This window comes from Lontra canadensis, unplaced genomic scaffold, assembly GCF_010015895.1.
Source record: "Lontra canadensis isolate GAN:19392208 unplaced genomic scaffold, GSC_riverotter_1.0 scaffold97, whole genome shotgun sequence".
Taxonomy (NCBI): Eukaryota; Metazoa; Chordata; class Mammalia; order Carnivora; family Mustelidae; genus Lontra; species Lontra canadensis.
In genome coordinates, this window is record NW_022631091.1 from 6,586,794 (window position 1) to 6,599,894 (window position 13,101).

General features: G+C 55.3%; 1 protein-coding gene across 2 annotated transcripts in view; it reads left to right on the forward strand.

Annotated features, from left to right (window-relative positions):
* The window catches only part of SMOC2 (SPARC related modular calcium binding 2), a 147,633-nt gene that overhangs the window by 46,643 nt on the left and 87,889 nt on the right, over positions 1–13,101 (forward strand). For both annotated transcript variants that reach the window (XM_032837227.1, XM_032837228.1), the window contains exons 3-4: positions 7,461–7,567; positions 8,488–8,587. In XM_032837227.1, coding sequence (XP_032693118.1) covers positions 7,461–7,567; positions 8,488–8,587 — 207 coding nt within the window. The remainder of the gene's footprint in view (positions 1–7,460; positions 7,568–8,487; positions 8,588–13,101) is intronic.

Here is a 13,101-nt window from a genome sequence, read left to right on the forward strand (position 1 = left end):
ACTGAGTTAGCCCAGATATTTGGAGATGAAACAGTCTTCGAAGAAGCAATGTTTAGACCCCAGGACTCCTGCATGTCAGGAACCACGGTTCCTGCGTTGTTCAACGTCGTTTTCTACACAAATCGCCCGTGGCGTTCTCACACACTTTACTGGGAAGGACAGGGGCCCCGATGGGTGTCCAGGGACTAAAATGATTTGCATTTTTCTGGATCTGTCTCCTGGGGCAAGGGAAACAGAAGCCAAAATGAGCTATTGGGATTTCCTCAAAATAAAAAGCTTCTGCACAGCGAAGGAAACAGTCAATATAGCTAAAGGCAACTTACAGAATGGGAGATAACATTCGCAAATGACATGCCCAATAAGGGGTTAGTTCCCAAATGTACAAAGAACTTGCACAACTTAAACCCAAACCCCCAAATAATCCAGTTAAAAATGGGCAGAAGACACGAACAGACATTTCTCGAAAGAAGACAAAGGGCCAACACATGAGCAGATGCTCAACATTGTTGATCATCAGGGAAATGAAATGAAATCAAACCACGGAGAGATCTCCCCTCGCACTGTCAGGACGGCTAAAATCAACAAGACAGGAAACAGCAGGTGTTTGTGAGGACGCGGAGAACGGGGAGCCCTTGCGCACTGCTGGTGGGAGCGCAGGCTGGTGCGGCCACTCTGGAGAACAGCCCGGGGGTCCTCAGGAAGTTGAACAGAGCTGCCCTATGGCCCAGCAATCGCACTCCTGGTGTTCACCCCCCAAAATACAGAAGCACTAATTTGACGGGATATGTGCACCTGATGTTTGTAGTAACAATGTCCACGATCGCCAGACTCTGGGAGCCACCCAAGTGTCCACAGACGTGTGTGTGTGTGTGTGTGTGTGTGTGCGTGTGCGCGCACACGGCAGAACGTTACTCTGACATAAAGGCGAATGGAATCTTGCCGTTTGCAGCGACACGGATGCAGCTCGAGGGGATCACGTGGAGTGAAATCGGTCGGTCAGAGAAAGGCAAATACTGTACGATCTCACTCATGTAAGGAAGCCAGGAAACAAGATAAATGAGCGAAGTAAAGTTTGTGAGAGAGAAACCAAGAAGCAGGCCCGAAACCACACAGAGTGCACAGATGGGGACCAGAGGGCAGGGCCGGGGGGACGGGGAGCAGGGGTGAGGACGCGGGGTGCGCGGACGCCGATGGGCAGAGTGATGTGCGGAATTGCTGGACTCGCCCACGCGCCGCGGCTGCCGCAGCTGTCCTGGAACTTAAAGACGCGACTGGCCGTGTGCCACGGAAGCAGCAGGTCCACGGCTTTCAGGTGGCTTCCACGGAGAAGCTGGCATGTAGGCCCTCCTCTTCCTTCCCCTTCTGTGTCTAGTTCGTGTGTCCCGGTTCTAAACACATCGATCTGAGAAAAATCCGGATGCCTTGATTGTAGTTTTGGCCCTCCGTTATCTGTGCTGACACAGGAGGAGTGACCTAAGAAGTTGTTCCAGTATCCGATGCCCTGGTCTTCAGAGAAGGATCTAGAAGCAATCAGCTGTGCTGGCATCGCTTGTGGCAACGTGCCACGGAGGTGGCGGGTACCACTTGAGTTAACGGTCCTACGTCTGACATGCTCCCTTAGATGAGGGCCATCAGCTGCGCTCTCGGAAGGCCGCGAGGAAGCAGCCAGGGGAAGCCTCTGGGTTAACGCTCGTGCTGTGGGCGCCCGTGCGGAGTCAGAGCCGGGCCAGAGCGGCCCGTCCTCTCCAGGTGGAAACACGACTCAGCTCGGCTGTGCGCGCCGGGGGGTCTCTCCGGACCGCTTCTGGGCAACGTCCTCGCCGGCTTCCGTGTGCTCGGGCCCAGCCTCCTGGCTCTGGCTGACTCCTGGTCGGGGTCCCCACTCAGCTCCAGCGTCATCCCGTAAACTTGTGGCACAGAACGTGTGCTAAGGGAAGCGGCTTGAAGTAAAACTCACCTCACGAAAGCTGGTTCCATTACACCCAAAGCATGAGAATAAAAAGAACGTGTAGGTGCCTGTAGGTTTCAAGGTCAGGTTTACTCGGTGCTCCCGCCGGCACGGGTACGAATATTAGAGTCACTTTAGAACGACGTTCGCCGCAGGTTGACCGTAAGATAGCTGGGCGGGGCGCCCGGGGCTCCATCGGTGGAGCGTCTGACTCCTGAGTTAGCCCGGCCTGGATCTCCGGGTCTGGATCTCACGACCGCCCTGCGTTGGGTTCCATGCGGGGCGCAGAGCCCACGTAACAGATACAACAAAGTGCTGGGCATCCCGCACCTCGGCTGGGGTAGATTGAGGGCTCAGGGTGGAGACCCGGAAGCTTCCCCTTTCCGCCCTATCTTGCAAGGGACGTGAGTCTGTGCCCTGCGGGGGTCTCCCTGGAAACGGGCTTCAATCCGGAATCTGACTTTTCCTGCAGAAGCGCTTTGAGCCCTGCTCCCGGGTCCCCGCTCCCAGCCCCCGGCCCCCGGCCCCCGGCCCCCAGCAGGCCTCTTCTAGGGGCTGGCTCCCTCGCGCAGGCCGGTGCATTTCGCCAGCCGCTTACCAACCCTGTCCTGACATCCAGCAGGCAACACCTCCAGTCTGCCCAGGGGGCTAACGGGGAGGAGGAGGTTTCTGGGGCTGGGGGGAGGTAAAGCCAGCCGCTGTGCCGAGGGGCCCAGAGACAGGGATCCTGCTGCACGGGCAGATTTGGCTGCGACCCTCCTCTGTCCTCGGTGGGCACAAACACGGCAGACAGACGGCAGAGTGGGCCCGCATCTCGCTGCTCTGAGTGGGCAGGAGCGAGCACAAGACGGAATGCCCCTTCTGCCCTTCACGTGATACCCATAACCGTCTGGATTTTTCCTCTGTACTTTACCTGGTGTTGGAATGGGCTAGTATACCCTAGTCTGACACATGGGAAACTGCGTGTTTTGAGGGCTTTTCCGTGGATGGGGGGTGATGGTTCCATAGGCCTGTTTCGAATATACTAGTTTGAAAACAAAAGCTGCAATATTTTAGTCCATAGTTAATTATATTGGATTAAAATGTTTTATGAATTTGATGTTGGGATCTGACATTGACCTTGAAGAGAAGGGCAGTGGTTTACGCAGAAGGACTTCTAGATCCGTGGGGTTTCGATGTTCAAAACTTAGCGAACACATTAATACTTTTCTTTTGATCTGAGGCAATTGGAGATTTCTTTTCAACAAAATTGCTGGCATTGAATAAAAAAGCCAAAAAAAGAAAAAAAAAGAAGAAGAACCGTAAAATGCCAGGAGGCGTGGGAACGGCTGTGAAATTTCTGGAATCAAAGTGATCACGCATACGTGACAGACACAGCCACCCTGGGATTGCCCGGACTGAGGAAGGCAACGTCATCACAGAAGGCTCCGGATGCTGCCAGACAAGCGTCCATGTCCGGGTGTGGTTCGGTTACTGGAAGTCGGTGGTCAGGCTGCTGCTACTTTTTTCAATAAAACAGGTACTTCCACTGAAGAAGTCGATGTAGGATATAGGTGTGTGTGCGTGTGTGTGAGTGTCTCTGTGTGCATCTGTGCGTGTATATCCATGTTGCATGTGTGTCTGTATAGGTGCACATCTTTGTGTCCGTTCATGTACATGTGCGTGCACACGTGCGTCCGCACGCGTGTCCCTCACGTGTGTGCATGTGTGCCTGGTCATATCACACACATGCATTTCTGCATACGTATATGCACACGTGCAGTGGCTGTGTGCATGTGTGTATCAGTGCACACGTGCATGCCACGTGCACACATGTGCATTTAGGTGCATGCACACGTGTGTCTCCGTGTAGGTGTGTCTTACATACACATGTGCACACACATGTGCACAATGCACATGTCTGTGTATGTGTGCACGTGTGTGTCTGTAGCCATGTGCATGCGTGTATCAGTGTGTGCCCACATGTAGCTGGTGCACATGTCTGTGTCTGTGTGTGCCTGTGCCCGTGTGTCTGTGTGTGCACGTCTGTGTGGACGTGACTCTCTTTTGTCTAGTCTTCAGGCTGGGTCCTGGTCAGTGCCACCCGCCCTGTGTAAGCCACACTTCTTCCTGCCCACCGCAGGCTTCCTGAGGCAGCCATGACATAAGGAGGTGTTCTCGGACTTTTTAATTGTATCTGCGCTTGTCTCTTACAGAAACCCTACACAAATCACGTTTTTAACTCCTTTCTAGTGTTGTAGTAGGTCTGATGCTAGAAACGTCCTTCTTCATGGACTAAAGTCGGCAGGACGACGGGTCGCGCCATCGCCTTTGCGTTCAAGCTGCAATCAGAAACACACCAGCACTTTCTGGAACGTCACGTGAACAGTGTCTTCCCTGTGCTTTCGCGATGCCCGCATTCTCCACGTGTTCGTGCACCCGCAGAGCTGGGAGCCTGTCGGCACAGCCTCACGCCGTCTGTCCTGGGAGGCTGCCCTCAGACCCGACTAGAGGGGCTTGGTGACAGTTTGCGGGGCTCTGTTTCGATGCCCGGACGCTCGTGGTTAAGTCCCACACAGATGGTTGTCGTTGGTTGTTTCCTGCATGAATGTTGCGAGAGAGGTCGCAGGTGTCTAATTGGCCCCCCCGGTTATGGACTAAAGTGTTTCCCGTTATAATTTGTTTCTGTCTCTCTGCATTTAAACGGATAATAGTCATTTAGAAGGGAAACTCTGTTCCTTTCCTCTCGACTCTGAAGGGATGCTTCAAGCAGACACTCCCCCTTGCTGTCCTTGCTGCCTGGTGGCGGAGGGAAGAGGGGTCCCCCCTGCCCGTTCCTCTGGCCTTTTATCACAGCACAACCCCCTGTATTAGGGAGGGAGAAATGTTCTATTTAGGCAAAGAGCTTTGCAGCACAGAGCCCTTGCTTTTTCTGAGTCTGGCCTTCAAAATTACGGGTGGATAAAATATTACAACCTTTCAAACAGTGTCTGCCTTCACTGGGTGCCAGGACAAATAAAAGGCACGTCACTCACAGGACCAGCGCTTCTGCGGCCACCGCCCCAGGACAGCATGCCTCCTTTGTCTGGCCACCGCTGCTCGTCTGGCTCCCCCACTCTGAGGCCAGCCCTGTCTGCTCTGGGCCTGCGCTGGGCCGCGAGCACGCAGCGGCGGGGCCCGTCTGCACCCCGGCACATAGCACCCGACTCCGAGTCAGGATCGTGTGGTAGCCGTTCCCGCCCGAGTCACCACCCAGGAAAACACCCCGTCTCGCCTCTCATCTCTCTGTGCTTGGTACTAGGATTTCAGTAAAGAGGGACATCTGGTTTAGCCCGAGTGGGCGTACATCAGCCGTGTAAGGGTTTAAAGTGATGTTGAGGACGCGGGGGAGGGTCTGCCCCCAGGATCACTACGCGGCATGGCACCTAGGGCGAGCTGCTTGCCACAAAGATCGATCTGGCGTGGAGTGTTCTGACCGCAGTGTAACAAGTCACGACCTAAAGAGAAGGGAAGGGAGATGTGACTAATTCCGAGTGGCATTCCTGGGGTTCTTATGTATTTCAGTGGAATTGCTCTGGTGGCCGCTGACCCCTCTCAGGGGTAAAGACCCTGATTCAGAGCACGCAGAGTCGGGGGCACAAGCAGGTGGTGTGGGCAAACCGAGCCTGCATCTTCGAAGGACGGCTGACACAGGCCCCCCAGTTCTGTGCCGCAGGCTTGCCTCCGGCGACCTCCTAGCCAGCGACATGCTGGACCAACACGGGGAATTCAATCTCCCATGAGAGGGGCGAGTCGCCCGCCCCAGTTTGAGCCGGTCAGCAGTTGAATGCAGAGTCTTCTAGGAAGGCCTCCAAGCCAGGAACAAGGTCCGTGAGTTGCCTGGAAAATTTATGCTCTTTTCCCATGTCCCACAGTAGCCCAAATATTAGAAATGATTTGTAATTCCATCTGTGCCCTGGTGAGAGCTTGCAAGCTGGAAGTCCTATCGCTTTTCCTTTTAGACAGTCAAACCACAGGTTATACTTAAAAAACGAGGACAGCAGTCCAGCAAAGCAATGATTTGTCCTCAGCTAAAACACAGACTGCACTAAAACCACATGTTGCTGAGCCCTGGCTGGCCAGGCCGGACTGTAGATCAGGACATGAGTGCAGAGCCTGGGTGAAAGGCTCTTTTCTGCAGCGTATGTGCCCGTAACTCACGGTACAGCCTGCAGCCCACGTCCCCCTGAAGCCCAGGACGGGTGTGTGGAGTGGCAGAGTCTATATTCAGCCCCTGGACACCGCAGGAGCTGTGGCCGCAGCAGGAGCCCTGGAGCGGGTGCCCAGAGGGCACGCTGTCTGAGCCAGCAGTCTCCAGTACCAGGCAATCAAAAGTCACCATCTAAAGATCTTGGCCAGTGGACACGTTTGAAGAAGTATATCTTGGAGTCCAGACGGCCTTTAAGATCTAGACAACTTGTTATTTAAATCTGGAAACACTTTAGAAAAATGGGGAAAGCCATTCTTCTTGAGTCTGCAAGCTCAGACGAGCGACATCATACGGCAGCCTGAGAAAGAGAAACGTGAGCTGGCGTTGGTGTCCTGGGGCTCGTGGACGACACACGGGGTATGCTGCTGCCTCTGCCCTATTGGGGGCTCTGGGGGCCCATGCCTCTGCACCTGTCACAGACGTCCAGCATGAGCAGCGGGAGCTCCGGCCCCTTCTGGTCCCGGAGGTCATGCGTGGGCTGTGGCAGGCTGTGGGGACAGCGGAGGGGACTCACTCCTGAGCCAGGGTGGCCCTTGCAACACACGCACCCCCGTGTTTGGTTTGAGGGTCTGTTTCCAAACTCCTGGTGTCCGGACAGAGATGACACATGCCAGTGTGTTCAGACTCTTTCTTTTTTTGTGAGTTTCTTGGGTCCCGGAAGATGGCTCCCTGAGGAGCCGGAGGAACGTAGAAACTTTTACTGAAACATGTTATGGTGATGTTGGTACAAATGCCTGAAAATATGGGACAGAGTGGAAGGAGGACTAAGGATATGTGACCTTTTGTCTGACTTATTGTCAGACTTTCCACTCGTCGTTGGGGGTGGGAGGAAGGACTTCAGTATGGCTTTGAGACCTTGGGACAGCATGACAGACATGAGGACCACCGTGGTTTCCCGGCCAAGGCAGTCTCCAGACCTCGCAGCCGAGGGCCAGGGCCTTGGGTCTGATCTTAGAGGGGCTTCTAGAGCTGGCCCGCAGTGTGTGTCCTGGAGCTGGTGTGCTCATACCCCTGCTTGGACCCGCAGACGTCCGTCTGCTGCTGGCCCCACAGGGGGACGTCTTCACCTTCGAGGAAGCAAAGTCCTTGCAGCTGGAGAAGCGGAGGGACCGTCTCTGAGCCTCGGGTCTGCCCACTGAGTGCAGAGAGCACCCCACTCTTCTCACCGCACAGGCCTGAGGGCCTCCCATGGAGGACCCTCCGCCTCACCCGCCCACGGTGCGTGACTCTGCGCCTGCCTCTCCGGGGTGTGTAAGGGACACCTGTGCTCTGCTCCTTCCACAGACGTGTCCAGGTGTGTGGCCGAGAGGAAGTACACCCAGGAGCAGGCCCGCAAGGAGCTGCAGCAGGTGTTCATCCCGGAATGCAATGACGACGGCACCTACAGCCAGGTGACCTGCTTTCCGGCAGCTTCTGCACCTGGAGGCGTGGGCGGGGCCGTGGGAAGGAAGGCCGGGGGCTCCTGTGGGAGAGGTCGCTGCCCCAGCTGGGAGCCAGTGAAGGACAGGGCTGACTTCCACAGCCAGTTGTGCGAGTGAATTCACTCACGCCTTTCTGGGGGGCAGGTGTCTCTGTTGGGGCCATGCTGTCCCCCTGTGTCACTCACTGTGTCCTGCCCCCCAAACCCCTTGAGGTGGGTCAGCCCCTGTGCACCAAGCTCTTTGCTGAGGATCTAGTCCCAGAAGGATTCTGAAAGTAGAGAGTAGAGCCCACCCTGGAAGTATGCTGGGGAGACCTCAGGGAGCAGGAGGGATGCCAGGTAGAGCCTGGCGGTGGGGGGCGGGGGGCGGAGCCGGAGGGATGCCGGAGAGACCCCGGGGTGGGAGAGAGGGAGGAATGACAGGGAGACCCCGGGGTGGGCAAGAGGGAGGCTGAGGAGATGGGGGAAGGGGTAGTGCGAGGGATGCCCGGGAGACCCTGGGGAGTCAGAGGGATGCTGGCGAGACCTGGGGTCAGAGAGTGGGAGCAAGAGAGATGCTAGGGAGACCCCGGGGTGGGGACAGAGCAGGAGGGATGCCATGGACCGAGGTGGGGAGGGTTGCTGTCCCTTCCCCTCATGTCTGCCGCGGTGCAGTGGGGAGAGGCTGAGCGTGTCCCTGGGCGCCCTGGGGCCCAGCTCCCCCGGGGAGACATGAGCGGCGGCTGCGGCTCAGGCGGGCAGGCATCCTGGACACGGCTGCACAGGTGCGGGGTCGCGGGGCGCGCTCTCTGCCGTCCCAGGGCGGGGGGCTGCCCTGCCCTTCACAGGGTGTGCGGACGCGGTGACGGGAGACGCGCTGCCGGAGCTGACCGCTGTCCCGCCCGCCCGCAGGTGCAGTGTCACAGCTACACTGGATACTGCTGGTGCGTCACGCCCAACGGGAGGCCCGTCAGCGGCACGGCCGTGGCCCACAAGACGCCCAGGTGCCCGGGTAGGTCTGCGAGCGCACCCCGCGCCTGCCGCCGACCACCGCTGAGTCCTTCGGGTGCGCCCGGGTCTGTGTGCGGTTCCCAGGGGACCCCGTGGGGTGGTTGTGGAAGTCACTGCGGGGGGGACGAAGCCGAAAACAGGGAGAGCTGTTCTAAGACGGTTCTGCCGCCGAGGATCTGGTCTGACTCTGGAAGGTTCTTTGATTCAGGATGCGGGGTTTTTTAGGAATGACCACAAGGACTGTAGTCAGCACTGGAAACCGCCACATGTTTCTTTTGGGGATAAAAGAAAAAAGTTCTGGTTTTATATGTATATGTTTGCAAAGAAAAAGAGGCTCATTCTGTGTGTCCATTTCCAGATGCTTGATTGGTGTTATTTTGTTTCTCGGAAGAGGGCCTGATATGCCGAAGGCTTAATAGGGCCAGGAGTGTAACCTATGAAATAATCCATTTTCCTTTAGTATTTTACCAAAAATGATATAAATGGGCCTGGTCATTTTCACTGGAGAGAGTGTGACAGCGTGAGTTGTGACTGATCTGACCGTCTCCGAAGGGACTCGTGATCTCTGCATCCAGCTTCCCAGATCAGACTTGAGTCCACGGTCGCAGCAGCCGTAGTGAAAACGAAGCACTGACCGTGTTCCCGAGTTTTCACGTAAAACATCGAAGCGTTTGCCTTTAGGTTGTACTTTTAGACTCACTTTTTAAAAGTGAGACATCTTATAATTAGGAATTCTGTTCATGATTCAGACGTTTACACGGGGAGCCACGGCGCAGGCTAGAACTTATGACTGTTGCAGTATGGTGACATCTGTAATTAACAGTGACACGAGCCTCATATTCCCAGTGACTGGTCGTCACTTAAAAGCCAAGGGTGTGCATCATGTGGAATTAAAATATATTTATTTTTAAAAACTCCTTGGTTGTCCGAGAGCTAAAAATTGCTGACAAATATTTTTAGTGAGCTAACGTTTGCACCTAATAATTCTTCTATGACCTCATGGAGCAAATGAAAGGAAGAGGGATGGGAGCACACGCTGTGCGCCGCCCTCCGTGCCTCTCATTCTGGGAGACGCCATCGCACAGGTATCTTTTTCCAGGTGTGCGACTCCATGAGGCACCGAGCCTTATTTTATGAAGGAGAAAACTGGGGGATGTCCAAGTCTGTGATTTTAGTGATACTGTTAGAAAATTAACTTGTGTCTGAAAGATCTGTATTGGGGAGCCATGTGTACAAAATTGGCTGAATTTCTTACATTCTCCAAATAGTGCTTTGTTTTTGGAATCAAACCACTACAGGACCCACTAACACATCCCTTTTTCAACCAGGTGCCAGTAATTATAATTAGACTATATAGAAATGCCGCATTTTCGTAGTGGCTGCGTGGGTGTTTTTGGCCCACGTGATGGGTTATGGGAAACAGTGTGCTTGAAAGCCTGGCGTTTCTCGCGTGGGGACTGGGCCGGGCTCGGTGGGTCGGGTCAGGCTAGCGGCGAAGGTGGGGAGTGCCGCTCTCAGACTCACCGTCTGCAAGTGAGCGTCTGTTCTCACTTCTGGGCCGGGGCGGGGGTTGTGTGGGCCGGGTCCCCTCGCACCTGCTGACACTGCGATGCCCTCTGTAACTTCTGAGGCGCTCTGCGAAATGTCTGCCAACCCCACGCTGTGTCATGCTTTTACTCTGCAGGAATGTGGGTGTGGGAAAGCAGGTGTCTGTGCTTGGAAACTGCAGGGTTTGGGGAATTGCTGTGAGAGTCTGAGGCCAGGGAGGGGTTCGGGACGGTAGTGCTCGCCCCCACATGCATGACGTGCGCAGAGACTCACAATGCTCGGTCACACACGCACACACACGGTGCCACACACACGGCCACACACACGTGCATGATCTCCTTGTGACGAACTTCTGCATAAGGCACTGTGACTTCTCCCCAGATGTTGACACAGCCTCACTGATAATGCAGCAAAGCGGGGGGATGGGACGTCTCTGCCTGGGGTCCTTGTGCTGACATTGCTCCAGAGAATCGCATTTTCCATCTGCAACCAGCCAGGGACCTGTTCTCCGGGGACATCGTCCTCTCCGCGCCGGTAGATGGGCGCGCGCCTCTACCGCTGGTGCCCATGATGCGCTGTAAACCGTGGGCGTGGTTTTCATCCAGTTTATTAAAATCGCGTCAGGCTCACTGTTCAACAGCTGTCTTTCGTCCTGGAGTTCACACCAACCTTACCCTACAAACACCCGCCACAAAATTGTGACAAGAGATTTAAAATGTAGCCGTCAACAGTAGCCATCGTTCAGAACGGCACGTGTGTTTATCGCGAACCTGTGCCGTGCACGGTGAGGTAGGTTGGGGAGGGAGCAGACGTCCTCATGTTAGTGCCGTGTCAGAACAGGGAGAAGACCTCCTGCCCCCAAGTCTCCACCGGCTCGCTTCTCCCAGGAGACCCTTTAAAAGGGGGAACCTTCCTTTATTCCATAATTATGTAATCTTAAGCCATTAATGCAAAAGACCCAAATTCCTATTAATTGATAAGGAGAATGAGATGAGACACTTGAGCAGAAAAATGGTCAAAGGTCCTGAAGAGACAGCGTTTTATAAAGGAGGAAACCCTAATGACCCGCGAACATAGGAGGAAGTGTGCAGGCTCATTAGTACCAGGGAAATGCAAATTAACATTGCCATGAGAGTCCCCTCCACACCCCCTGCCCCCTCCAATTAACAGCAAAGAAAAAGTGATCTGTGATGTGTTGGTAGGAACATGGGTGCACAGACCCTCCCCCAATGCACCAGCAGAACCCGCTTGCCTCCGACATGGGGGTAACGGGGTGCGGTGTGGCTCCAGGGATGCTCCTGGTTTGCAGCAGGAGACACGTGCAGAGCGTCCAGACCCGCGTTTGTGGCAACAACCAGATCTGGGAAACGGATGGACGGCCACAGCGTCCAACTGGATGGACCATGTGTTTTGGTCAGTTTGCTCAGACCCGTGGCGCCAACGTGGTCCTGAGCAGAAGTGCCACAGAACAGAACACACGAGTCCACTTAAAATTCAAAACACAAATCAAACTCAACTCCTGCAGTTAGAGAAACATCCCCGGGCAGAAAGCCACAAAGGCAATGAGGAGGGGGTTGTGGTAGGATCAAATGGCCGTTCCAGGGCAGAGGGAGGATTTTGACCAGAGAGAGGGTGGGACATGTCGCCTCTGCATGCCCGGGAAGCTGCTTCTCTGGATCTTTGACGACAGATTGTCAGGCTGTGTAGGCACGTCGGTGGCAGGAGTGCAGAAGTCCACAGCTTTAAAGAGAAAAAGTGAAAACTGCAGAGATCATTGGAGGAAATAGCCCAGGGACTTGAACCCTTCCTAGAGTTATGCATCAACCTGAGGGTCTGGATGGGGGGAGGGCGGGGAAGCAAGGATGCACAGGGGCTGGAGGGAGGGATGGGGTGAGAGAGGCATAAGGGACGGTTTAGGGACACCCGGCTGCCATCCTCGATGTTCTGCAGAAGTGGAGGCAGTGGCTTGGTGGCCCGTGTCAGTGTCGTGGCTGCTGCCCGTGTCTGAGGGGACCCGCCAGGCGTCAGGAGTCACGGCAGCCCGGACTGGAAGTGGTATTACCTTCTAGTTCCTTCTAGTTTACAGGTGGGGACTCCACCAAGGCCTCTTTGCTTGGGACAGAGCTACAACTTAAAACTCTTATCTTTTGTCTCCATAGTCCACATTTTTTGTCAAATCCAAAAATACAAATTCACAAGACATGAACTTACTTGGAAAATGCGTAACTCCAGGCGTGAGACCCACGAGTAGGTGGAGGTTTTGTCCAGGCCCCGGCAAGGCACTTAGAGCACAGAGAGCTGCGTCTGCCCCCCACCCAGCCCATAGGCTCCCCACTGCTTCTGAAAACCCGCCACTGACTATCCACACGAACCCAGGATGGTCCCCTGGGGTCAGCGCTCTGCTCGGATTTTCATAGCTAGTGAGTCTCGCGCCATGTCCTTCCAGCCGTGGCCACGGACTCAGGGATGCTCAGGCGGGGAGAGGCAGAGGCTTCGGTGGAGGGGCGGGTTTGGGGTGGCAGATCCTGGCCCACGATACCCCGTGGACACGCGCTTCCTGACGACTGAACCACTGAGCGTGGCGACCCCCTAACGAGTCCTAAGATGCTGTGTTAGTAAATCAGCGTGTACATGACGCATCCACCTGGAAACTCACAGAGGGCATCCAACGTGACTCCCCCCAAGGAATCCACTCGTCGTGCATTGCTAATTCATTTGTGGTTGAGCCTCTGCCAGGCAAGGCACACACGGTCTGTTGAGGGCACCGCAGACACGCGTGTCCCGGGTGGGCGAGGTCGGCTTGCTGCGTGAGGGTGGACAGGCGAGGACAGTTCTGAGAGGGGGGACACGTTGGCCTGGCATAAGAAGGGGCATGAGTGTCTTGTTCTCACCACTTGTTCTCGAGCTGGTGCTCCTCGCTTCTCTCTGCCCTGCGGGTCCTGAGGCCGGTGCAGAAGGTGAGCGTGG